General features: G+C 38.3%; 1 protein-coding gene across 3 annotated transcripts in view; it reads right to left on the minus strand.

The window, feature by feature from the left end:
• Window positions 1-27,596, minus strand: part of PICALM (phosphatidylinositol binding clathrin assembly protein) — a 110,695-nt gene that overhangs the window by 64,534 nt on the left and 18,565 nt on the right. For all 3 annotated transcript variants that reach the window (XM_081100127.1, XM_081100126.1, XM_081100128.1), the window contains exons 2-4: window positions 8,709-8,851; window positions 2,952-3,027; window positions 698-800 (exon numbers count right to left, since the gene is read on the minus strand). In XM_081100127.1, coding sequence (XP_080956253.1) covers window positions 698-800; window positions 2,952-3,027; window positions 8,709-8,851 — 322 coding nt within the window. The remainder of the gene's footprint in view (window positions 1-697; window positions 801-2,951; window positions 3,028-8,708; window positions 8,852-27,596) is intronic.

Raw genomic sequence — 27,596 nt, forward strand, 5'->3', positions numbered from 1 at the left:
GGGTATTGTGCTTAGTGAAATAAATTAGAGAAAGACAAATGCCAGGTAATTTCACTTATATGTGAAATCTAAAAAATTTTTTAAAAATAAATGAATAAGTAGAACAGAAACAGATTCATAGATACAGAGAACATTTTAATGATTGCCAGATCAGAGGGGTATTGGGAGGGGTGGGTGATGAAAAAGATGAAGGGATTTAGAAGTACAAACTGGTAGTTAGAGAATAGTGATGGTGATGTAAGGTATAGTATAGGGAACATAAAGTAGTTGTATCAGGGTGATCACTTTGTAAGTTATAGAAATGCCTAATCACTGGGTTGTACACCTGAAACTAACATAATATTGTATGTCAACTGTAATTAAAAAATAAAAATAATTAAAAAATGTTATGTTTTCGGATTTGATAGTAATGATGTTGGACAACTTTTTAAATATACTAAAAACCACTGAATTTAAAATCCTAAATACAGCACATTTTAGGTTATGTAAATTCTATCTCAATAAAGCTGTTACCAAATTTAAAACTCCTAGTGCAAAAAGTATCTGTTGTACATTTTCTAGGAAATTTGAAGTTCAAATTTTTTCAACTGGCCTGATATTCCATAATTCATAGTCTAATATTTTTTATGATTTACATTTATAAATATTCAAATCTATTGGATGTCAAGAAAAAGAAAAGAAATGAAGCTTAACTCACCCTCTTTTCACTTTTGTGAAATCAAATGCAACTTGTCTGTATGAAACTGCTTTTTCATTTAGATATCTACTATACCGCCTAATAAATGTAGACATGTCATATCCTGTAAATAAAAAAATAAAAAAGTTTTTCATAAATTATTAAAATCCAAATTTGCTTAAGAAACCAACTCATTTCATCCAATGGCCATGTCTTGATATTTCAACTCAATTTTGTGATGTAAATGTAATGACTAATGAAAAATATCACATTAAAATCTCAACGACTTAACATTTTTAAGTCAGGTATGTCATATGTGGCTTTGAAAAAACCTTCCCCCACAGAATTTCACTAAAATAATTGTGCTTCTGATCATCATTCCTATCTTTTACTTATTAGGAATTAGAAAAATACGTTCTACACTACTTGACAACCTCATAACTCAAATTTAATATGACATGGAATCACAACCCCACACATCAAATCATTAAGCACTTTTATAATTTTCATACCTAAGAAATTATTAGTTGTTTATTATTTAGAACAACCATTACCCTTGTATGCCAACCTTATTAAAAACTACAGAAAGTAAGTGTATATGGTACAACAGAAATGTCAATATGCAAGTTTAAGGCACAACAACAACAAAAAAATTTATGTTTTCAATAAAACTTTCTAAATGAGCTAGCCCTAGCTAATTTGTCTCAGCAGATAGATCATTGGCCAGGGGACTAAAGGGTGGAGGGTTTGATTCTCGTCAAGGGCACGTACCTTGGTTGCAGGCTCCAACCCTGGCCCCAGTCAAAAGTAAACAAGTATTGAACTGGACAGTCCCTAACCCAAAAACAGCTAGTCACTAAATTCTATTGAAGTTTTTCTTCACAAGAGCCACAATTCAGGTTCTCATTAACTCTCCACTAGATGACCGGAATGATGGCCAGAACAGTCTTGATGTCTTCAAGACTTTATCCACTCTAATCCAACCTGCACTGAGCTATGATGCTTTCTTTATTACACACATTTTCTCTCCCCTCAGCCCTCAACTCAAAAAACTTTTGATGGTTTCTCATTGCTTTACAAAATCCCAACTCTATCAAATCCTTCTGTGCCTAATTTTGGCCCCAAACAGCTTCTTGAGGGCTATCTGCCACTTCTTATTCTTCAATACATCAATCACACAGTCTATTCAAAATTACCTGTTCTATAAATCTCAAATACCCTATGTTCTTTTACATCCATGTATACCTGTGTACTTTGTGTAAGCCAACTCTTCCATCCATTTTTCAAAGCCCAGCACAAATCTCACCTTCTCTAAAGACATTTCCCAGGTAAAGCCTTACTGCTGGATATTCCCAAGTCATTTGGTATATCTTTTATGAGGTTCTTCCTAGAGTTGGCATTCTATAATGCTAATGAACTAGTTCAGAAACTAAGTACAACAGATCCTATTAAGACAGAATGTGCCCTTCTGGTGTTGCTCAGTGGTTGAGCATCGACCTTATGAACCAGAAGGTCACGGTTCAAATCCTGGTCAGGGCACATGCCCAGATTTTGGGAGGGCATGGAGAAGGCAGCTGATCAATCAATCTCTCTCATTATTGATGTTTCTATCTCTCTCTCCCTTTCCTCTTTGAAATCAATAAAAAAATATATATTTTTAAAAGACAGAGTGTGCATGGAAGGCTACACCACCAGATTACAGCAATTTCAAGTCACTAAATTAAAAGTGAAATAAGAAAATAACAGATGTATCAATGAGCAATTCATCTGAATAAAATACCTTTGCTACTAAATATATAATATTCCTGACTACATTTTTTGGAATAAAACAATAACATTAACAATGAAAGGAGACATGTACATAGTGTTTCTTGTTGCTAAACATTGTTTTAAGCACTCTGCATTTATTAACCAGGCTAAGCCTCATAACAATCTTATAGCATAGGTGCTATCATTATTCCTGATTTTACAGACCCAGAGAGGTGAAGTAACTTGCTCAAGTTCATATAGCAAGTATGTGGTACCGATGGGTTGCAAACCTAGGCAGTTCAGTTCCAGAATCCATGCTCTCAAATTATTACCCTATACTGTTTTGCAAAGAACTTTGGGCATCAACTTGTAAAGTCAATTTTAAGCTTCACATTAAAATACAGTTTTTTTCTTCACTACAACTACTAAAATAAGGTTCCTCTACAGCACATGTTCTAAAAGACAAAAGGGTTCAACTCTGCAGAAATCATTACACAGGGGTACTCTATAAGTAAGTTGTCTTTACCTTGTAATCCACTTTTATCCAAAAAATTGCTTAAGTTAAACAATGTGTTTCTTGAAGCCAAATACTGAATAAAACGCTGGAAAAACAAAAACAAATAATTATGTCAAATTATTTGTTATACTGCCATCTAACAAACTGTAATTTGAGAATCAGGGAGAAAAGTGGTTAACATATTCCATTAAGCTTATCTAGTTTAAATTTATCATTCTCAATCTTCCTATTAACTAGTTAGCAAACCTAAAAACACGTATTTTTCACTGGCATATAGGAATTTGTTAAGGACTAATGCCCACAGCCATTTAAACCAAAATAAAAAGAAACAGGCACATTTAAATCGAAATCTGTAATTTTGTCCTTTTTTCCAGCATATATGGGCTACAGCTAATCATACTCAGGAGACACCTAACTTTTTTAAAAAACAAAAATACTTATAATCATACAAAAGAACAATATTATAGACAATCTCTTACCCACTGTCCAGCTTAAACACATTAAAATATTCATTTTAGAGCATCTTAGAGAGTCAAAAATTACAGGCTATTGAAGACACACACCTTTAATCCCATTCCCCCTTTCTCCCTCTTTGGAGGCAATCACTTTTCTGAATACCTATATGTCATTCCCACATTTTTATAATTTTACTACATATATAAGTATCTATAAACTCTACATAATTTTGTTTTCTATTTTCATTTTATAGAAATATCATACTATACTTTTCTAATATGCTTGGTTACAATTTTTCTCTAAGAATTATTCATTTAATTTATGTAGATCTAGCTCACTCATTTTAAATGTTCTAGTATTTCAATGAACATAAGATTATGTATTAATTTCTTATGGATACTATAATTCTTGCCAATTTCACTATTATTAACCACTAGAGGCCTGGTACATGAGATTTGTGCACTGGTGGGTCCCTCAGCCCAGCCTGCGCCCTCTCACAGTCTGGAAGCCCTGAAGGGATGTCCGACTGACAGCTTAGGGAGCAGGCCTAAGCCCTCAGTCGGACATCCTTAGCGCTGCTGCGGAGGCAGGAGAGGCTCCACTACCTCTGCGCTTGCCAGCCTTGAGCCAGGCTTCTGGCTGAGTGGTGCTCCCCCTGCATTGAGCGTCTGCCCCCTGGTGGTCAGTAAACATCATAGTGACCGGTCGTTCTGCCATTTGGTCAATTTGCATATTGAACTTTTATTATATAGTATGTTTGACATCTTTGTACTTGGTTTCCATGTGCAAGTGTATAAGAGTTTATCATGATACATAGTTAGGGATGAATTGTTGGGTCAGCATATATGTAAAAGTTCACATTCTCTAAATGCTCTCCAAAGTGCTTACCACAGAACATTATCTTAACTTCCCATTATATACAACCTCAAAAAAAAAGAGCTAAAGCAACTCCTTTCAATTTCACTTCTTCTTAGGATTTCCTTTTTTTTTTTTTTTTAAGTATGCAGAGGGGGTTACCATCAATTAGGATGTATTCCATTCCTCTCAATTCAATCTTGTTGATCTGCGATCACCCTAAATAAACCAATCAAAGACTCACCTTTCATCACTTATCCTAAAATAACCTGTTCAAATGGCAATATTAGACTCTGATTTTCATAAGTTTTGATAATTCTTTTTTGTGATGATCTATCCTATGCATTATAAAACATTCAGAAGCATCCCTGTCCTCTATTCATTAGGTGCTAGTTGCATTCCTTCCAGTTGTGACAAATGTCCCCTGGGTGGGGGGAATCATTCTCCTCCTTTGCCCTAGTTGAGAACCACTGGCATTCCGAACACCGCAGCACAGTAAGATCCTATGCATACTCTCTCAAAAGACTAATAACAACTGCCAACGTGAAAACCTGAGGGTTGCATAAACTAGCACAAAAAATGAACAGAGTACTGAATTTGTCTTGGCTGCTTAAGGGAAACTAAACATGAGTTTATCTAGAGTAAAAACCATACTGAAATGCTATCTTTCTCTTCCTGTCAGTCAATTGTAAGGAAAGACAGTAAATGCCTTTATCAAGGTTTTGCTTCTAGTATTATCATCTCATTTACAGCCTCTTTATCTGGCATTGCAGTTGGTTATATTTGTAGCTTTTTCTTTTTAAAGAATAAACTACAGTTGACCCTTGAACAATGCAGGGGTTGGAGTGCCAACCCTGAGAGCAGTCAAAAAAATACACCATAACTTCTGACTCCCCCAAAACTTAACTACTATTAGCTACTGTTGACTGGAAGTCTTACCAATAAGAAACAACCAAACACATATTTTTATGATATAGGTATTATATACCATACTAGAGGCCTGGTGCACAGATTCATGCACTGGTGGGGTCCCTCAGCCTGGCCTGCGCCCTCTCGCAATCCGGGACCCCTTGAGGGATGTAGTAGTGCGCGATGTGGCAGGCGGCTGGGGAGGAACCCGAGACCGAGCCAGGCACCACACGACTCCCACTCATCCTGGTCCTGCTGCGCCTGCTGCCTCCACCACTTAGTAGCGCTGCCATGAAGGTGGGAGAGGCTCGTGCCGCCACAGCAGCACTTGCCAGCTGTGAGCCTCATGTCTGGGGCCTGTTGGTCAACTGAGCAGTGCTCCTGCTGTGGGAGTGCACTGTGTGTGAATGTCTGCCCCCTGGTGGTCAGTGCGCATCATAGCGACCAGTCTACCAGTCGCTTAGGCTTTTATATATATAGATTCTTAGAATAAACTAGAGAAAAGAAAATGTTATTAAAAGTCTTAAGGAAAATACATTTACAGTATTTACTGGAAAAAAATTCCACATATAAGCATACCCATAAAATGTACCAGGTATACCGGTTAATAATGCGGAGTTTGTAATCAAAGAAAACATGATAATTTCAAGAGAAACATCAAAAGTGCTTTATTGAAAGTAATGTCTAAAGCTAGCTACAAATTTCGCCATCTTTCAGGTAATTTGTGGATACCGTCCCAATAGAATTTTTCTTGTTTTGAGGCAAACCATTCAGAGACCCAATTTTCCACTTCTTGGTATGCTTTGAAGTGCTGCTTAGAAAGTGCATGTGCCATCGATCAGAACAAGTGGTAATCTGAAGAAGCAAGGTCTGGTGAATACAGCGAGACCTTTTAACGTGTCTTTAACTGGTTTTGAAGTGTGTGATGGTGCGTCATCATGAAGCAAAATTACTTTGCTGTGTCTTCTGGAACATTCTGGCTGTTTCATGATAAAAGCATGGTTCTAATTGATTATTTGTTGTTGGTAGCGATCAGTATTAACAGTTTCACCTGGTTTTAGAAGCTTATAATACACCACACCTTCCTGATACCACCAAACGCAGAGCATTGTCTTTTTTCCAAAGCGATTTGGCTTTGCAGTCCATGTTGATGGTTGACCTGGATCAACCCATGATTTTGTGCATTTGGGATTCTCAAAATCCATTTTTCATCGCCAGTCACAATTCAATGCAAAAAGAAAGACTTTCTTTCGTGCCACTGAAGCAACATTTTACTGATGACTTTTCGGTTTTCCATTTGTCTTTCGTTCAGTTAATGTGGCACCCATTTTCCTTCCTTTAAAATCTTTCTCATTGCTTGTAAATGATCGGAAATTGTTTGCTGAGCAATATTTAATCTTTCTGCAAGTTGTTTTAGAGTTTAACATGCATCTTCATCCAATAATGCTTGTAATTGTTGGTCTTCAAACTTTTTCGGTTGACCTGGATGTTCTTTGTCTTTCACATTGAAAATCATCACTTTTAAAGAGTTTAAACCGTTGTTCACAAGTATCTTGAGATGGAACATGTTCACCATAAGCTTCCCGAAGTATTCAGCAGCACTTTTCTTCAAAATAGTAATGAATTATAACTTCCCGCAAATGCTCTTTTTTTGGCATGAAATTTGATATTTTTAAGTGTAAAAGTATCTATGATGTTAACACCTTCAGCAAAGTTGACATAAGTTTTGAAGCTTGTTGTCAATACAATAAATTAGCATACATATAAAATCGCATCTATACCAACATATGTATAACTCCACCTACTAAAAAAAATCTGCATTATTTATCGGTACACCTAGTAAGTCCATGTTGTTCAAAAGTCGACTATATATTTTTTTAAAAGTTAAAAGTACATATAAACCTGATATTCTTTCAATTAAATGATCATGATCATAAGTAAACACATACAGATAAATTTACCCTAGTTAAGATCAAAATGTTTCAAGGTACATTGAAATGAATATATCCAAGCATTTCTACTGACTCTGTATACTGGGTATAATGAATTAGAAAGCAATTGAGTAACATATGGCAATATATGTCCTAAAGATGGTCATGCCTATTGACTAAGTAATCATTTACAGGTAACACTTCTGGAAATAATGATTAAAACTTAAAAATTACAAATAAACGCAGTCAATGAGTGTTAAAACAGTGAATAATAAAATTTAAATTTTCTAGCGAAGGGAACAGTTAAGAAAATCATAGAGTATATGATCAACTATGTAATAACTAAAGATAAATACAAAGAATATAGAACATGGTGATGCTTATGATGCAATATTTTTAAAAAACTAAACAATATTACATCTAGATACAGCTATAAAAATACTTTCGGACAAGGACCAAAACAAACAAACAAAACACACCAAAATGTGCAAATGGATCTGTTGCAATGACAAAGTTGTAGGTAAATACCTGTTTTAATTCTGAATTTTAATAAAGCTTTATTGGTATATGTCAAAGATGACAGAAAAGTCTCATGACCAAAAAGCACAAAATAATGAATGAGTAAAGTGATGGATGTCAGAAAGTCTTTGGGCTCAGTCGACCTATGAACCAAGAGGTCATGGTTCGATTCCCAGTCAGGGCACATGCCCAAATTGCGGGCTCAATCCCCAGTGTGGGGCGTGCAGGAGGCAGCCAATCAATGATTCTCTCTCATCACTGATGTTTCTCTCTCTCTCCCTTCCTCTCTGAAATCAATAAAAATACATTAAAAAAAAAAGTTAAGTCATTGTGCTTAGAAGTCTAATACCAATGACCAAAGCCCCTCCCCATCTCTATGGAAGTTATTTCCCAGTGGGCAGCATTTTTCTAAGGTACATACCAATGTGGACTTGTCTAGTTCCATGCAAATGTTTTTGTAACACAATTTTAAATGTTGCTTTTAACAGAATTTTAGAAGTATACTGAGAAAGTCATTTAAGGTAAGAACTCAAAAGTGAGTTCCTAGACTTTCATAGAAAAAAAAGATGATTCTCTCCAAACATTAAACTGAAAAAGCTTGTGCATCTTATTCGTTCCCCTTTTGGGTAAGAGAGACTTCAGATACACATCTTGCCTCTGCTGAAGAAGGCATTCTTCAATCAGTCCTTCTAAGCAAAAGGACATCACTCCCATGAATTAGGCAAAGTGCTTCCACAGACACTATATGAGATCAGACAAATCTGACTGGTCTGTAGTAAAAAAGCAACTGGATATAGACAAACATACAGTCCATATACAAGGCCTGCAAAGACTAGTGCCATTTACAGAACCCATTTCTAGGCATTCATCTTTGCTTCTTGATCCCATTATTGAAGCCCTCTGTGCTCTGACCCACTTTCTGCTTTCTCGCTTACAAGCCATCTTTGCCCATATTATACAATTATTTTTTCCTTAGGCACCTTGCCCTTTCCACCTATATTACTCAGTTGCTGAAGCCATTCCTGAAGTTTCAGGGTAAGAAAATGAACAATCAGTCCACACACCAGTATGCTTGTTAACCAAAAATTCTGCTTACCTCATTTCCATATACCATCAAATGATGAGTTGTAATGAGAGATTTGAAGACCACTACCCAACTACTGTTAGTAGTTCTTTCAAATAAACTGTCTGCCAACTGTGGGATGTTCACATTCATCTCATTTGTGCACTGAATTAAGTCTGCAATAAAAAGAAAAAAGATTAATTTATTCACTGGCTTTATTTTACTGTTAATGCCAGATTTGCATACTAACAGATGAAAGATCTAACAGAGTAAAGCAACAATAGGTAGTTTGGAAAAGTTGTAAAAAAACCTCTCAGAAGAAGAACTGAGACCACTATAATCTACCTGAGAAGTAAACATGGTATGAATAGAATCACATAAATGATCAATAATACCAGAAAGTAAATCAAACTCGCCCACAGAGTAATTCAACCTCAATATTTTTATTTATCTCAAAGGAAATTATTTCAAAGCCTTGAGGAACTTTCAGTTTTTTAAACTACTGATAAACATTCAGAGTTACTACTATTATTCATCCCTACCTTTTAAAAAACTTTTAAAGAAATCATGTATGTGGAAGTATGAACAAGCTGAAGCGTCCTAGAATACTGTTTGAACTAACAGAAAGATAACAGATATGTTGTATGGTCTCTGAGAGAGTAGAGTGATTCTCATTCTTTTCTCCCTTCCATTATACTGAGTTGTCTCAAATATCAGCTGATAGCAGCTAGCTAACACTGACAAAACTGAAAAATGGACTGAAGTTTCTTATTGCAATAAATTTCCAAATAAGAAACAATCCGGGAATTCTACTAAATATTACCCTGAAAAAGTTAAAACAAAAGTTCTAATTTTATATTTCAAATTAGAAAACATTACTATAAAATATTCTAATATACAATTTTTTAACACCAAAACGAAAACAACCCCCCCCCCAAAAAATGCTCTGTAAGACCACAAAATTTCACTCCCAATCTGCTTAAGAGATTATTATTGGCAAATTCAACAAAAGAGAAAATACAAAATATGATCCAATTTAGAGAATAGAGAGAAGACCAAGAAATGAGTTGTTTTACTTTTAAAGTATATAAAGTATCTATAAGTATTTTAGTTATGACTACCATAAAGGGGGACAAATTTGAACTTATTCATTACTCGCTAGCAGTTTGCCCATTTTTAATCTTCAGTGAATAATGATTAATTATGAATTCAAGTGACCTAAGTTGGCCTTGACTGCTAGCAAGAAATATCAATGTAACTAAGACCAATTATCTACTTATAATCTTTCAAAAATGTTTGTTCTAACAGGTCCAATTATTATACAAAGTAACATTTGATAAGCAAATCCATTTTTGATAAGCAGTTACCCTGGCCAACAATGCTTAAAGAACAAAGCACATGCCGAGACCGGTTTTGGCTCAGTGGATAGAGCATCGGCCTGCGGACTGAAAGGTCCCGGGTTCGATTCCGGTCAAGGGCATGTACTTGGGTTGCGGGCACATCCCTGGTGGGACATGTGCAGGAGGCAGCTGATCGATGTTTCTCTCTCATCGATGTTTCTAGCTCTCTATCTCTCTCCCTTCCTCTCTGTAAAAAATCAATAAAATATATTTAAAAAAAAAAAAAAAAAAAAGAACAAAGCACAACAGTCAGACAGAGTGCCATGGAACAGAAGCATGACAAGGCTTTCATAATTCAGACTACTGCAACAAAACTAAATAGCACATTCAGCCTGCTGTGTATGGTTCAGTTCCTGATAGTAAGAAACAGAATATGATTTCTGCCTTCTCTGAATCTTCTTGAATAGTACTTTATACCCGTCTTATGGCACTGAAAATACACCGCATTTGCCTTATTTCCAAAGTTAAGTTTTCTTTGCCTCTCAAAATGTAATCTACTAAGGGCAAGGCCTATCTAACTCTTGCTTGTGAATTCTTTAAAACTTCAAGCACAGTTGTCAAGTTCTGAACGAAATTACAAGAAGTTATATTCCTAGCCTTTTTCCAATGTTTTTTTACATAATCTAATTTCCTATATCCTTACAGAAATTGTCTTGATAATCCATTCAGTTCTTAAAAATAATAGTTAATTCCTCATGGTCACATCAACAGTAATTTTACTCTTCAGAATCTTATTTTAATAGTTTTTTTAAAAAAAAATTTTTTATTGATTTCAGAGAGGAAGGGTTAGGGCAGTGGTAATGCCGCGACCCTTTAATACAGTTCCTCATGTTGTAGTGACCCCCAATTTTATTGTTACAAATGGAACATAATTAAAGCATAGTGATTAATCACAAAAACATTATGTAATTATATATGTATTTTCCGATGGTCTTAGGCGACCCCTGTGAAAGGGTCGTTCGACCCTCAAAGGGGTCGCGACCCACAGGTTGAGAACCACTGGGTTAGGGAGAGAGAGAAACATCAATGATGAGAATCATTGACTGGCTGCTTCCTGCACACCCCAACCTGGGGATGGAGCCCACAACCCAGGCATGTGCCCTGACTGGAAATCGAACTGTGACCTCTTGGTTCATAGGTCAACGCTCAACCACTGAGCCATGCCAGCGGGCTTATTTTATTAGTTTTCAAAATTTAACCTGTCACAAAATCTCTTGTCACAATACTGCCCCAAATGTACTCCTATCTCTCTGTGTATGTATATATACTCCCTAAAGTCCATCAGTATCAAGCCTCAAAAACCTCCACCAATTCCACTTTTTCCTCTTCATCCTACTACCACTGCCAAAGCCAGAGTCCAAATCTTACTTATTTCTGAACCAGAGTATACCACTTCTCCTGGAAGCATTCAAAAATTGGGGAAATTATAATGCTCACTGAGGGGCACTAGCCAGGTTTGACTCAGTGGATACAGTGTTGGGCAGGTATCTCATTGCAGGCTCCTGGCCCTGGTTGGGGGCATGTGGGAGACAGCCAATCGATGTGTCTCTCTCACATTGGTGTCTCTCTCTTCTCTCCCTCTCCATTCCACTCTCTTAAAAAAAAATAAATCAATGGAAAAAATATCCTCGGGTGAGGATTAAATAAATAAATAAATCCTATATACTAAAACCCTAAGATGCAAATTGAACGAACAGCAGAACGACCGGATGCTATGACATACACTGACCACCAGCTGGCAGACGCTCAATGCAGGAGCTGCCCCTGGTGGTCAGTGCGCTCCCACAGGGGGAACCCCACTCTGCCAGAAGCTGGGCTCACAGCTGGCAAGTGCAGTGGTGGTGGCCAGAGCCTCTCCCACCTCCACAGCAGTGCTAAAAACCCCTCAGGGGATGTCCGTCTGCTGGCATTTAGGCCCAGCGGGCAGGCGAACATCCCCTGAGGGGTCCTGGACTGCGAGAGGGCGCAGGCTAGGCTGAGGGACCCCCCCACTCCAGTGCACAAATGTTGTGCACCAGGCCTCTAGTAAGTAAATAAAAACAATGTTCACTGAGGGGTTTTATTGGCAAATATTGAGTGAAGGAAACTGTTCTGCAATGTACAGTTAGCACTCCACAATTAAAAACCTGCCCCACCCCACTGAGAAATATTGGACTGACTGATCTTTACTTTTAGTGACAACTGATTTGGGGACTCACCCACCCCACACACAACACTGATCTACAACACAACACTGACTGTCGCGGCTTAATTTCAATGATTTCCTCACTGCTTAAAGGATAGCATACATTTCATCCTTGTCAATATCCTATTTGAATCTGTTTCCAACACAAACACACTTTACAGTTTTCTGTCATGTACTTTGCTGTTTTACACCCAAATCTTTCCATTCTTGCTCACTCTTCATAATGAATGCATCCTTCCCCTCTATGAGGTCTTCCCCTTCACAGACTAAGGCCTCCACATAGTCATTAAAGCTGGCACATAATTCTACACTATAGAATTACTCTGCACTATAATTATTTACTTCTAAATCATTCTCTTCTACTAGATTGAGAAAACTGAAAAGGAGCCTGCAAACATTTTTGTTAGCAATTTCCATGCTATTCATCCCAGAGCTAAGTAAACTGCTACATTAGTCAGATAGAGCCTGGCCTTAAATAAAGCCAAACGTATATATTTCAGTTTCAACTACAATATATTGTATTAGAATTAAAGGCCCGGTGCACAAAATTCGTGCACTCAGGGGCCCAGCCTGTGCCCTCTTGCAGTCTGGGAGCCGACGGGGAGTGGGCCTAAGCCATCAGTCAGACATCCTTTAGTGCTGCTGTGGAGGCGGGAGAGGCTCCCGCCACCGTCGCTGTGTTTGCCAGCTGTGAGCCCGGCGTCTGGCTGAGTGGCACTCCCCTTGTGGGCGCACACTGACCACCAGGGGGTAGCTCCTGTGTTGAGCATCTGCCCCCTGGTGGTCAGTGCGCATCATAGCGACCAGTTGTTCTGTGTTCGGTTGATTTGCATATTAGCCTTTTATTATATAGGATATATGTAATCTATGTTACATTTCCTTTGTGATCAGCTCTCCCCTAGCATCACTCTGCTTCAGTTATTCTGCTGTCTCCTTTGAATTCCCTCCAGTAAGCCAAGTACTCTTACCTCAGGTGCCCAGCACTGCTGTTCCTTCTGCCTAGAACACTTTTCCCAGATATCTATACTCTTTGCCCCCTCACTTTAATTCTAATAGATCTTTGCACAAGTGTCACCTTACTAGATAAACATCTCTGAATATTTACAAAAAAATAACAAAGCCTCAGGATATTCCTCTACCTCCAAACCCTCACTATACCCTCTAACTTATTTACTCTGCTTTATTTCTCTCCAAAGCACTTATTATTACCTAACTCATCCTAATTTATTTAAAGGCTTTCTATCCTAGTTAAAATATAAATTCCATGTGGACAGAGTTCTGTTTTCCTCTCTGCTATATCCCCAAAGGCCTAAAATAGTGCCTTGTGTACTGTGACCACTCTTACTTTTTGAATAAATCATTGATTTTTTTAGTATGCATACAGACAATCCTAACATGACTTTTTCTTTAAAAAAAAAAAAAGCATCCAAGTGTTTTTACATAGACTAAACCAATACTATCTGCACAACCTGCTCTTCTCAAAAGATTGAAAAAAAAAGCTGAGCCCATTACATGTGAAAATTTTCAAATTTCAAGTTAAGATATAACAAATAAAGATTTTTATTATAATGCTTATGAAAACAACTAGAGGCTTGATGCACAAAATTCATGCACAGGGGGAGGAGGACTGTCCCTCAGCCCGGCCTGCATCCTCTTGCAATCCGGGACCCCTCGGGGATGTCAGGCCTAAACTGGCAGTCAGACATCCCTCTCACAATCCGGGATGCTGCATGCACCAGTGACAATACTTTTCTTGCTGTTGTATGGGCAGCTACTTTTTTTTCCCCTTGATTATAAAAAGCAGTACATAATATGATCCTTCTGAGGCAGTAGTACCATTTTCCCCATCTTATGGGTGGAAAAACTGAAGCAGAAAGAAGTTAAGTAATTGGCTTTGTCACACAGTTATTAAGTGTCAGAATCAGGGCTGACCACAGAATGTGCAAGCCAGAGTCCATGCATGTTATCGCTGCATCATCCTGTTTTTTCAGTGTTAGAGTAGCCTTGCCAGGTTTTAACTTTTAAATGTAAGAGACTGTTCCCAATATATAGGGTAGGATCCCTAGGCCTGGCCGGCGATCAGGGCCATCTGTGGGGTTACCAGTGGGCAGAGTGATCGGGGCCCGCCGCTGGCACCTGCCTTGGCTGGCAGGCTGGTGGCCTGGCGCCGCCTGCTGGCAAGCTCCGTCCCCCGACTGCCGCCGCCGCCAGTCGCCTCCCTCCCGGGGGGGCAGACGCTCAATGCAGGAGCTACCTTGGTGGAACAAATATCCACCAAGAAACAGCTACCTCCTGCATTGAGCGTCTGCCCCCTGGTGATCAGTGTGTGTCATAGCAACCAATTGTTCCACCAGTCGGTCAATTTGCGTATTAGGGTTTTATCATATAGGATTATATAGGATGTTTTAGAAATGGCCACATAAAAGTTAAATAATTTCAGACACTAAAATATAACAATTCACATATAACAGGGTAAATGAAATGAGTTCATGCTGACATTATGAATCCGGCATAAACCAAATGCAAAGTGAAAGTTATACAAATATTACTGAGAGAAAAAAAAACTGAACAGTTACACAAACTCTGTAGGACATACTTTCCCACAGTATTTTAACTTAAGCAAGTCATTTTCTCCATGCAGTAATTTTACCTCCACACAATGTTTCTACTATAGTAACTTGAAAATGCTTCCAAGTCTGAGCTCCAACAACTCAGGAAGGAAATGTTTTCCCCACCTCTGACTAACCAAAAGCAAACTGTTCCAAAGAAAAGTCCAGCATAACCCAGGAATCTTCATAGCTATTGCTTTTTCCATTCTCACTCCAGGAGATTTCATTTCTTAAAAAGCACAAACTAGATATTAAACTTTCCTTGCCAATCAAAAGGGTTCCAAAGTAAAAAATACATCGTATGTTTTGTTTTAGCTGATTAACCTTAAGAATATAAAAAACGAAATACCTTCTTGAATATTACATTATTAACAACTCTTAAACTCCACACTAAAATAACTACTTCATGATCATTAGGGTCTTTGCTTTAGGTCAAGATGAGAATTCATGTGGATTCCTAATATTTAAGGATAGGAAGAAACTAGACCTACCATGGAAACAAAGAGCAATTTTCCAAACAGAGATGACAGAAGGAACTAATCCCCACTATACAAAATGCTCTCTCTTTTATTTAATACTAGAGGCCCAGCGCACAGTTAAATCGTGCGTATGTAGGGTCCCCTAGGCCTAACCTGCCATCAGGGCCATGTCCGCCAGCCCACAAAGCCTTGCACACACTGCGGATGCTGCTGGCGTCCCACCATACTCATCAGATGCTGCCAGCTCCCCGCGACTTCCAGAAGTCCCGTCCACCACGGGACCCATCAATGCACCTCCTGGTGAGTCCGGTAGTTGGTCGTGACGCCATGATGGCATTACGACCACAGGCCTTTTATGATATAAATGTCCCTCCAGCAAACAATGTCTGGGGTAGATAATGTTAATTGTATAAACATACGTAAGGCACTTGCCCTCAGGTAAGGTGACAGGAACTTGCTACTGACAAATTTATTAATAAAATTAAATTTTTGTAAATGATAAGGGTTCTTGGAATCATATATACAAAGTGAATACTTAATTAGCCACTTTAATGCAAGTCCTAAATTTCTAATTAATTTAAAACAAAAACAGTAAGTAATGAAATGCAAAACAGTATTTTAATATTCAGGGAAAAGTATTTAGCAAAGTACAAAAATTTTAGAAGTGATCATTAATAAATAATTTCGTTAATCTCATAGCCATATTCCTAATGCAGGCCACAAACCTGTATAGACCTCCCCAGGCAGTTTACTAACCTTAGAAACTTAGGGTTCACTTCCACAAAGTCAGGCAACACAGCCAGTGGCATGCATCATTACAAAATGTAGAGGCCTAGAGTTCCCATTTAAACAGGCACTCACTAAGCTAGATCAAAATATGCTGATACCCAAATAGATTTTCTAATAGATGAGCTTGGCTAAAAAAATACATACATATTTACTAGTCCTTTCTTTAAAACAATCTATAATAATAAAAGCATAATATGCTAATTACTGAACGTCCTTCCGGACAAAGCTGGGGCTGTGAGGGATGCCTGGGTCCCGGGTGCCTGCAGGCGGCCAGAGAGAAGCCAGTGCTGGCAGCCGGGGGAAGGAAGGCCTACTCTTGTACGAATTTCGTGCATCAGGCCTCTAGTATACCATAATCATTTAGCCAAATGCTGCTATCTCTTTCAAAAGGGTCACTTGGAATGATATTTTTTGCAAATGCCTTCAGAAACAACTTTGGTAACGTAAGACTAATTTCTTCCATCATCTAGAAAATTGTAGATATACTCAATTTGGAAGGCTAATTAAGTGGTTCATCAAAATGTTACTTCACTAATCAGATCTTTGAAATTTTTTCTGGGTAAGAATACAAATAAAAGGAACAAATATCCACCAAGAAACAGTAACTAGAAGGTAAGAAAATAGTTTTTGGCCCTGGCCTGTGTGGCTCAGTTGGTTTGAGCACCACCCTGTGCACCAGAAGGTCACTGGTTTGATTCCCGATCAGGGCACATGCCCAGGTTGTGAGCCCCAGTAGAGGGCAGTGCAGGAGGCAGCCAATCAATGTTTCCCTCTCCCTCCCCCTTCCTCTCTCTCTAAAATCAATAAAAACGTGTGTTTTTTTAAAAAAAAATAAGTTTTTGAACTTGTGATATAAAGGATCAGCAACATTCTTTTCATTTAACAAAAATTTGAAAGTATTCAGGAAATATGCTCATTGATATCAGACTAAAGCCAAGAGAAACTGCACACACAGAGACAGATCTGACCTGTCAGAAGTGTCAAATGTCTGGGAAACACAATGAATTCTTATATCTTACTGCACTCAATTTTTTGTGTTTGGGTCACAAATTAAGATGTAAATGTTATAATTTTTATCTTTAAAGTTTGTGGGGACCTCTGTGAGAAACATATGTTAAAACTTTAACATAATTTCCATAAGAATTAACAAAAACTAACTTCACAGACTAATAATTTATACCGTAAGAAATAAATCTAACCAACAAGTTAATTGGATGTTAAGATAAAATCTGGGAAAAGATTCACAGAATACAGAATGCTCAGTACAAGTAACAGGACTGATTTCACTTGAAAAGAGGAGAAAGGAGGCATGGAAAGTATTTTTAAAAATTTTTAAAAATATATCCAAATGGCTTTGATAAAAGTACTATGAATGTAAGTGGACATATCCAATTAAGGTGGGGTAATTCATTAAATTACAGCAATCTGACAATGAAATACTGAGGCCAACAAACATATAGCAAAAAAAAAAAGTGAACAGGGGGAAATGCTCACAGTATATTAAATCAAAACCATGTTTAAAAAAAACAACAGAGTAAGATTCCATTTTTTAAATTGTTGGTGTATATCTTCTGATATATACTGTTTTCCTAAATATAGGGTGATGCAAAAAAGAACACTTTCAAAATTATTCAGTAACTAAGTTACATATGAGCAGGTAGTCAACCACTAAGGAACTATATCACTATTATTTTCATAATTTTACAAATCTCAGTAAGCACCTCTCATGTCACACAACAGACACCAATCCTGTACTGTAATTCAGTGTAGACCCTTTTGGAGCACATTATGCTCAATGGCAGAAAGGACAGCAATAACATGTTACTTTATTTCCTCAAGGACTGAGGCAGAGGTGGTATAAGCACAAAAGTTGCATCACAAGACAGCTGGAAATTTTGTAGCCACTGTTAAAGAGGTAGGCCAATATTTTAAACTATTTTGAACAGAAGTTTAGTCTCCCACCATAATAGATGATGAGCAATCTCCAGATCCCACAAAGAAAGTAAAGCAAAGTCCCATTTTATCAAACCTACAAAGAAAGTAAAGTCCCATCTTACTAAAAAAATAAGTAGGAAAAAATCAATTTATTAACACAACTAGATAGGCTATTTCTATTACTGTGTTCTTTGCAAAATGAGTGGATTAAAGCTTCATACATGTGAAAACTAAGAAATATAAAGACAACTCTACAATCTAGTAATACTATTATATTTAACCAAGTTAAGTTTTTCTTTCCTTTTAACTGATTTTTTAAAAATCACTACGTAAAAGAAGAGCCCTCCCTCTCCCCCACACACACACCTTTTAACAACTGTTCAAAGGAAAAGCTACTGTTAAGTCTTCACAAATTCTCTCATTACCTGGCTCTCTATTTTACACAAACAAAAAAAAATTTTTGAAGAAGATATACATTAACCTGAAAAGACCTCCATCAGTACTAGTTTCAGGCACTTATATGGATCACATAAATAAACCAATATTTTTTAAAAAGAGGAATGAAAATGTAACAGATTTAGGAAACATTCCTGGGGATACATCACACAACTATCAAGTGTTGCTTGTCTTCAGAACACTTTGAAAAGCAACAAAAGAGAAAGAACTGACTTCCTTTATATATGTAGCAGGAGAAAGGAGCAGAACTAAAGGAGGAATGAAAAAAAAAAATCAAATGGAGCTAGGTAAACAAAACCAACTCTAAGGTACTTCTACATTAATGTCTGGCTAAAATTTAGCCTCCTAGGTCATAGCTGAACACAAGCCAAGTTCGCTGAATTGTCCATGCTTTAATTTTAAAAGTGCAAAATAAATTTTTAGTTAATGAAATCATTATGGAATTGCCATAAAATTTTCATCATATACATAGCATCCTTTTCAAATCAGCCCAACTGACTGCCTCTTAAAAGTATCTACCATTATTTATACATTGCCTCTTCACCCATAAACTATCAAAAAAATACATAAAATCTTACCAAAAAAAGCAGAAGAAAGTTTAAATCATAGAAATGCTCCATAGAAAAGCACATACCTTTGGAATACTCTCAGAATTCACTGCCACTAACCTATTTTTCAAATGAAAGGGTCGTTTCCCACATTAACAAAAGGTTTTGGTCTACCATGTAAGCATCTATAATGATAAAAGTGTAATATGCTAATTAGACCGGATGTCCTTCCAGACATCCTCTGGACGAAGCCAGGGTCAGAGGGAAGCCAGCCCGGGTCCCGGGTGCCTGCCGGTGGCCAGAGGAGGGAAGCAGCCTGGGTCTTGGGTGCCTGCTGGCAGCGGAGAAGGGAAGCCCGGGTCCTGGGTGCCGGAGGGAAGCCAGTGCCAGCAGCAGGGGGAAGAAATTTTCATACATTAGGCCTCTAGTTACTAATACAAAAAAAGTCTAAAAACCTAAAGCTTCTCTTTGATGTTCTGGTGTATTCTGCATTCCTACCACTAGATGAAACACTATACAAAGAAACAATAGGACTCTGGGCAAAGACAAAAATGGGTTCAAGCTTATATATAAACAAAGCCCTTAATTTTGAGATTGTTTAGGATGCCATTCTAGTAGTCCAAAGTGGTGGTTTTCAAATCTAGATACCCTATCCTCAGATTCCAAATAAGGATATCAGAGGTGAGGAGAATCATATTTTGATAAGCACTACCTCAACAGCAACTATTTATGTTAATTTTTAATTTGTCAGGAAATATAAGATAATAAAAAGTTACTTAATAGAATAAAAACACATCACTTAACATAAGAATTAAAAATTTTATTTAAAATGATAGAGAAACAAAATGAAAGCATTACAGTGCTCCAACATAAAAAAACGTAATAATAATCCTATCTAATAAAAGACAAAAGGGTAATTAACCGTACCTCGGCTACGCTTCCCATGGGCTAATCAGGGCGATATGCAAATCAACTGCCAACAACGACAGCAGCCGGCAGCCATGCAGCTGAAGCAAACATGAGGCTTGCTTGCTCCAGTGATGGAGGAAGCCAAGGTTCCCCACCTGCCGGGGTCCGGCTCTAAGCCTGAAAGCAACAATGTTTCAATTATAGAAGCTAAACAAACCCCAGATACATGCTTTCAGCCAGCCGTGGCCTCAGAGCTGGGAGCGCCAGTGATGGCAACAATGTTTCAATTATAGAAGGTAAATAAATCTCAGAATTAAAAAAAAGAAAAAAAGAAAAAAAGGAGAGGCTGGGAGCTTCAGTCGCTGGCCAGCCTGAAAATAGCCCTCAGCCCCTCACCCAGACTGGCCAGGCACCCCAGTGGGGACCCCCACCCTGAAGGGGGTGTGGCCAGCCTGAAAACAGCCATCAGCCCCTCATCCAGGCTGGCCAGGCACCCCAATGGGGACCCCCACCCTGATCCAGGACACCCTTCAGGGCAAACCAGCCGGCCCCCACCCGTGCACTAGGCCTCTATCCTATATAGTAACAGGGTAATATGCAAACTGACCCTAACAGCAGAAGGACTGGGAATGACTGGTCATTATGACCACTAGGGGGCAGACACTCAATGCAGGAGCTGCCCTCTGGTGGTCAGGTTGCTCCCACATGGGGGAGCTCTGCTCAGCCACAAGCCAGGCTGATGGCTGCCAGTACAGCGGTGGTGGTGGGACCCTCTCTTGCCTCCTCAGCAGTGCTAAAGATGTCTGACTGCAGCTTAGGCCTGCTCCCCGCTGGCAAGTGGACATCCCCCGAGGGCTGCTGGGCTGCCAGAGGGATGTCTGATTGCCATCTTAGGCCCTATCCCCTGGGGAGCAGGCCTAAGCCAGCAGGTGGTCATCCCCCGAGGGGTCCCAGACTGCAAGAGGGCACAGACCGGGCTGAGGGACCCCCTCACCCCCGAATGCACAAATTTTTGTGCACCGGGCCTCTAGTCCTATATAATAAAAGCTCAATGACTGAAATGACAGAACAACCAGAGACGAGAACGACCACGGACAGCCCCACCCCACAGTGGGGACCCCCACCCTGATCCAGGGCTCCCATCAGGGCAGGCCGGCCGGCCTCCACCCATGCACTGGGCCTCTATCCCATATAATAAAAGGGCAATATGCAAATTGACCCTAATGGCAGAATGACTGCTGGACCAGTCACTATGAGGCGCACTGACCACCTCTTGGTCCCTTCCCCTGGCCAGCAGGCTCCAATCACCCAATGGCAAACGGGGAACTGGGGTGAGTGGCGGCAGGGGGCGGGGCCGGGGAGCAGGCAGAACAGCCGACCTCTCAGTCCCTCTTTCCCTCAGCCATCAGGCCCCGATCGCCTGATGGCGAATGGGGAATTGGGGGTGAGTGGTGGCGGGGGGCAGGGCCGGCTGCAGGCAGCTGGGGAAGATGGCCCTGATTGCAGGCCAGGACTAGGGACCATACCTGTGCATGAATTTCGAGTGCCAGGCCTCTAATAATAATAATAATAATTAATAATAATAATAAGTCCAAAATTACAAATTCTCTTTTTTTGTATTACATTCTAAGAACTTACTAATAGTTCATGAGCCCAGTTAAGGAGGTATAACCAGGATTCTCAAAAACAATCTAATACTGGATCAGAAACACACAAAACCGGATTTCCTTAAAATAAAAATGAAAAACCAAACATGCGTGTGTGTAGCCAACTAACAACACATTATAAGTAGTGTATTTACCTCTACATGCTGTAAACCAGAAACATTCCAGAGGGGGAGGGAGGGATGGGCAGAAAAAAATGGGAAGAATTCTTTCATTCCCAACAAGACCAGGATATAGGAATTAAAGCTTGAGAGGATCTGCGAGGACAGATCAGAGTACTCTAAAGGGAAAAAAACAAATTTATCTGGAAAGGTTCAAGGAATTGGGACTAAGTCTGGAGAAAAGTATGTTATTAGTAGGGGGGATCAAGGGTCCTATTTTTCCTAGAGTAGTCCTTTTCACACCTGTTGTTCCATTCAAATAGCAAATCCTTTCACTCTGAAGTGACCCAGTTTGGAATACATTATATGTCATCCTAGTTATAAGTGACCTAATAAAAGCCTACATGCAGCAAAGGAATTAATACACTACCACCATCTACTCCTAGTGTATTTGCATTTTTTCCTTCTATGATCACTGTATTCTGTTTCTCCCCCACCATTTCCAAAACACAAACATGAAAATCATCTAACCACCGAACTTCAACAACACCTCTATGCAAATGATTCTCAACTATCTTCTCTGAAAATCAATCTAAGGTCTTAGTTGGAGATATTAGAATTTTCACCTCTATGTCTAAAAATATCTCATGCTTAAAGAACAGGAATGTAACCTCAACTGTCACCTGACTGTCCCATTTTTGTTTTAAGCAATCCAGACTCGATCCATTCTTTATTTTGTTAAAAATAAACCTAGGAATCTTTTGTTTTCTTTTCTCATCCACAGTGTGTGTGGCATGGTACCCTGTACACGTGTTAATAGACAGTATAAATATTTGTAGATATATAGGTGAAACAAAACCCCATTTCTCCACTCATAAAGTTTGGGGGAAGAACAGAAAATAACGGGCAAAAATTCTCCCCATAGCTAGATTAATGTTATTCTGTAACAGTCAAGCCTAAGTCTAAAAAGTAGGAATCCAAGAGAATTTTCATGGCTTCTCTAAACAATTTAAATTCTGCCCAGTCAGAAAAAAAAAAATAGATTGCAGTTAGCCTCTCTGCCAGAGTCCACCTCACTCAGAAAACACAAGTTTCATGTCCCCAATGCAATAAGAACAACAGAATCTTTATATTCCTTCTTCCCACAGCTTTCCAAACATCAGTAAAAACAAGCTCTTTTTATTCAATAATATTCACTGCACACTATAATATGCCAAATAGTCTTCAGAGTTAAAAATACACACTAGTGGACAAAGTCCCTGCCATTTTGAAGCTTATATGCTAGTGGTCAGAGACAAATAAACAAATACACGTCAGATGGTGATAAGTGCAGGATGGGGCATATGTTTGGGAGAGCTGTTATTTATACTATAATCAGAAGTCTGGGATAAAGGAGAGTTTTGAAACTTACAGTAACAATGGCAGTGTGCCATCAGTGGCCTAGAGGCCTATGGAACTGACCACCATGATCAACTACCATCTCCACATAATGGGAAGTATGAAAGCATCCCATTCCTTCTATATCACACGTCTGCTTCACCCTTGCCAAATCAAAGTCATGTTGAAAATAATTCTCGTAGTGATTCTGCAAAGCCTCTAGTTTTATGTAGACAGTAAGTAGAAACCACTTATTAATTCATATACTTCACAATTTAGTGAAAGCAATCTTTTCACCTTGAGTCAAAATTATACCAGCCATTTACTACAGTTCATTAAGTGCCACACCTGTGGCAAGTAGGCATCAAGAGATCCCTTTAAGCTATTGGGCAACATTGAAAGCCATTTCTGAAAAATCTTTTTTCGAACTGCTATAAACATAATGACATATATAGCCAAAATAGTAAGTACCAAATAGTAACCTATCCACATAGCTTTAAGTTTTGAAACAATGCCCCATAAATAAAAAATGCGAGCAATTATTATTAATACACTATTAATGCATCACCATAAAATAAAGCCAAGGTATTTTTCCTAATTAGTTTAAGCGTAAGTCTTTAAGTTTCCACAAAAAAGAACTAACCATTTAGGAGTACCTCAACAACAAAAAAATCTCTATCCTCACACATTTCATTAAAACATAACTACTGTTATAAAATTCCATATGACCCATGTTTGCCTGTTTCTTGACATTAAAAAAAAGACAACTTCAGCCCGACAAATGCCTTTAAAATGTATACACACATGTGTACATGTATACATATATGTATGTGTACATACATATGTGTATACGTATACATATACATATATATACACACATATGTGTGTATACATATATGCACACACACACACACACTCTCTAGAGGCTCAGTGCACGAATTTGTGCACCAGTGGGGTCCCTCAGCCTGGCCTGCGGGATCAGGCGAAACCAGCTCTCAGACATCCCCCAAGGGGTCCCAGATTGCGAGAGGGCACAGGCCAGGCTGAGGGACCCCACCAGTACACGATCGGGGCCAGGGAGGGACATGAAAGGTTGGCCATCCGGGGAGGGACTGCGGGAGGGCTCCAGGGCATTTCCGGCCTGTATCGCTCAGTCCCGATTGGCTGAACCCCAGCAGCAAACTAACCTACCAGTTGGAGCGTCTGCCCCCTAGTGGTCAGTGCAGGTCATAGCGAGTGGTTGAGCGGCCTTAGCATATCATTAGCATATTATGCTTTGATTGGTTGAGCAGCAGAGCAGCCAACCAAACACTTAGCATATTAGGCTTTTATTATATAGGATGGCTTTAGCCCTAGCTGGTTTGGCTCAGTGGATAGAGTGTTGGCCTGCGGAATGAAGGGTCCTGGTTCAATTCCCATCAAGGGCACTTGCTCGAGTTGTGGGCTCAATCCCCAGTAGTGGGCGTGCAGGAGGCAGCCAGTCAATGATTCTCTCTCATCATTGATGTTTCTACCTCTCTCTCCCTGTCCCTTCCTCTCTGAAATCCATCAAAATATATTTTTAAAAAATAATATATGGTTTTATTGACTTTACAGAGAGGGGAAGTGAGAGAGAGAGAGAGAGAGAGAAACACTGATGAGAGCAAAAACATCGATTGACTGCCTCTTGCACATACCCTAATGGGGATTGAGCCTGCAACCCGAGCACATGCCCTCCCAGGGAATCGAACTGGTGACCTCTTTTTTCTAAATATATTTTATTGACTTCAGAGAGGAAGGGAGAAGGAGAGATAAGAATATCAATGATGAGAGAGAATCACTGATCTACTGCCTTCTGCACTCCCCGCTACTGGAGATCGAGCCCACACCCAGGGGCATGTGCTCTGACCTGGAATCTAATAGTGACCTCCTGGTTCATAGGTCAATGCTCAAGCCCCTAGCAACACCGGCTGAATGCAAATGCCTTTCTTAAAAGGCATAATATCTTCTGAGATTTAAAAAAAGAAAAAAAGAAAAAGAAAAAGAAAATCTGCTTTCTTCAGCTGCCAAAATTAGCTTTATAACTTTCCATGTAAATTACTCCTCAATAATGTTAATGAAGTGGGGGTGAGAAGAGAAACCCACCAGTGTGAATCTGAAAACCCAATCTTTGGTCATCAAAAAATATTAATTGAGAGGTGGAAAAACAGTTTTTCAAAACTGCACAAGTATAGGGAATTTGGTATATTTTATTTAAATCCCAAAGTAAAGTTATTTGATTCACAATGTTTAAAAGCCATCAATCTTAAATATACTATAGAAAAAAAAATATAAGTATATTAAATGATTACAGAAAAATATAAAAACATTTAATATTTTGAAGATTTTTCCTTCTATTAAAAGTTGACACAATCACAACTTACTTTGCACACTGCACAGTTAATTATGAATTTACTTCCCCTAAATATAGGCTTTAAGTATTTCTCAATAGTAGGCATTGTGATAAACAGATCTCTGCTACTAGAGAATTTAGAAACAACAAATTTAACACTTAGTATATAATATTTAAATGATTTTTTAACTTAAAAGTTCTGCTTCTCTATACCAACTACAGTAACAATAATAATAAAAGACTAAGAATAAAAACAGGTAATTCTTTCATGCAAGTATCTACTTATGTTTAGGTAGGTAGATAATATCACATATATTTCCAAAATCTACATTCTACCTATGGCTGGGTATCTGAAGAATCCCTCAAATCCCTGAATTTATCTTTCTCTTATTTATGAAAATGTAATATAAATTTTAAATGGTCTAGACAAGAAGCAAGGAAGAAAATAACCACCTTTCTCCCTTCATTCTATAAGACCTATCTTTCACCAATTTAGTTTTGCTGTTGTGACAAAGGCTCTCCAAATAAGCCTTCTACACAACTAAAATGCTATTACTTTTAATACTATTTTTCAAGTATGATTCCTCCCTAAACCTAACAAATACTGGAAACCATTAACTAGTTTTTGCTCCCATTGCTAACTGGATACCTTCTAAAAGAACTGGGATTGGTAGGTGGGAAGAAAGGGTGTCTGCTTTTTGTTTGTTTTTCTATTCCTTTCAAGTTCTTTCTCCCTAAAACTCTTCTCTGACTCACACTTATTAGATAGTCCATCCTAAGTGCTATTCATTTCTAATCTCTGCTTCAAACAGTAATGATGCTGTTGCTAATTTCACCATCACAAAAGTTATGTTCTAGGCTCTCCTACCACCACTTCTGTGTATGGCCCCATCCATTCCATGTGCTAAGACTGGACAATAACAGGATAAAGTGACATCAGAATGAGAAAAATAAAATCTAAACTCTCAATCAAATTCCAGATTCACTATTTACCATTAAGACTTCAGGTATGTTAATTAGCTACTCCATTTCAATTCCTCCATTTTAGAAGTAGGAATATCAATAATTTTCACAATAATATATTGTAAAACATATTTACAGTACTTTGTAAGTTCAAAGCATCATTATCAATATTAGATATTGTTAGTTGTACTTAGTATATTTTATTGGTAAGCTTTTCCTTCATTTTAATAGACTATTCTTTCATCACTTTTCCAATAATATATACTTCAAGAAACATAGTCCTTCTAACAAACAAATTAAGAATCATTGAAACAATAATAATGTTTAAATGCCTATGGTTCTATGAAGTTAAAATAAGAGATAAAATGAGGTTTGAGGCGTTAATTCACAAATTCATCACTTAACCCAGTAATTTTAAAATGATGTTACTGTGCATATGATGATAAATTAGTGATGCTACATTATGTAACTTCAACTGATCTCCCATTATGACAAAGAGCCAACAAATGAAAGACAATTAGCCAGTGTAAATCATTTAGTCTGTGACAGGAGTCCTCAAACTACGGCCCGCAAGCCACATGCAAATACAAATATTGTATTTGTTCCCGTTTTATTTTTTTACTTCAAAATAAGATATGTGTAATGTGCATAGGAATTTGTTCATAGTTTTTTTTTAAACTATAGTCCGGCCCTCCAACGGTCTGAAGGACAGTGAACTGGCCCCCTGTTTAAAAAGTTTGAGGACCCCTGGTCTGTGACAATAGTTAAAGAACCACCACCACCTTTCTTTTTCAGGAATCAAATTTATAACCCTGTCAAGAACACCATGAATTAAACAAGTAAACCAACTAACTAAAGACCAAAATAATACCTGAATATTTTAAATATAAAGATTAATTCTATCCAAGAACTTCACGTTTAAAAAAATAAAACAAAGCCCATCCACCCATGAACCAGGAGGTCACCAGTTTGACTCCTGGTCAGAGCACATGCCTGGATTTTGGACTCAATCCCCAGTAGGAGGCATGCAGGAGGCAGCCAACTGATGTTTCTCTCTCATTGATGTTTCTATCTCTCTATCCTTCTCCCTAAAATCAATAAAAACCTATTTTTAAAAAAAATAAAAAACCGTTGA

Source organism: Myotis nattereri (genome assembly GCF_964212035.1).
Source record: "Myotis nattereri genome assembly, chromosome: 9".
NCBI classification, from domain to species: domain Eukaryota; kingdom Metazoa; phylum Chordata; class Mammalia; order Chiroptera; family Vespertilionidae; genus Myotis; species Myotis nattereri.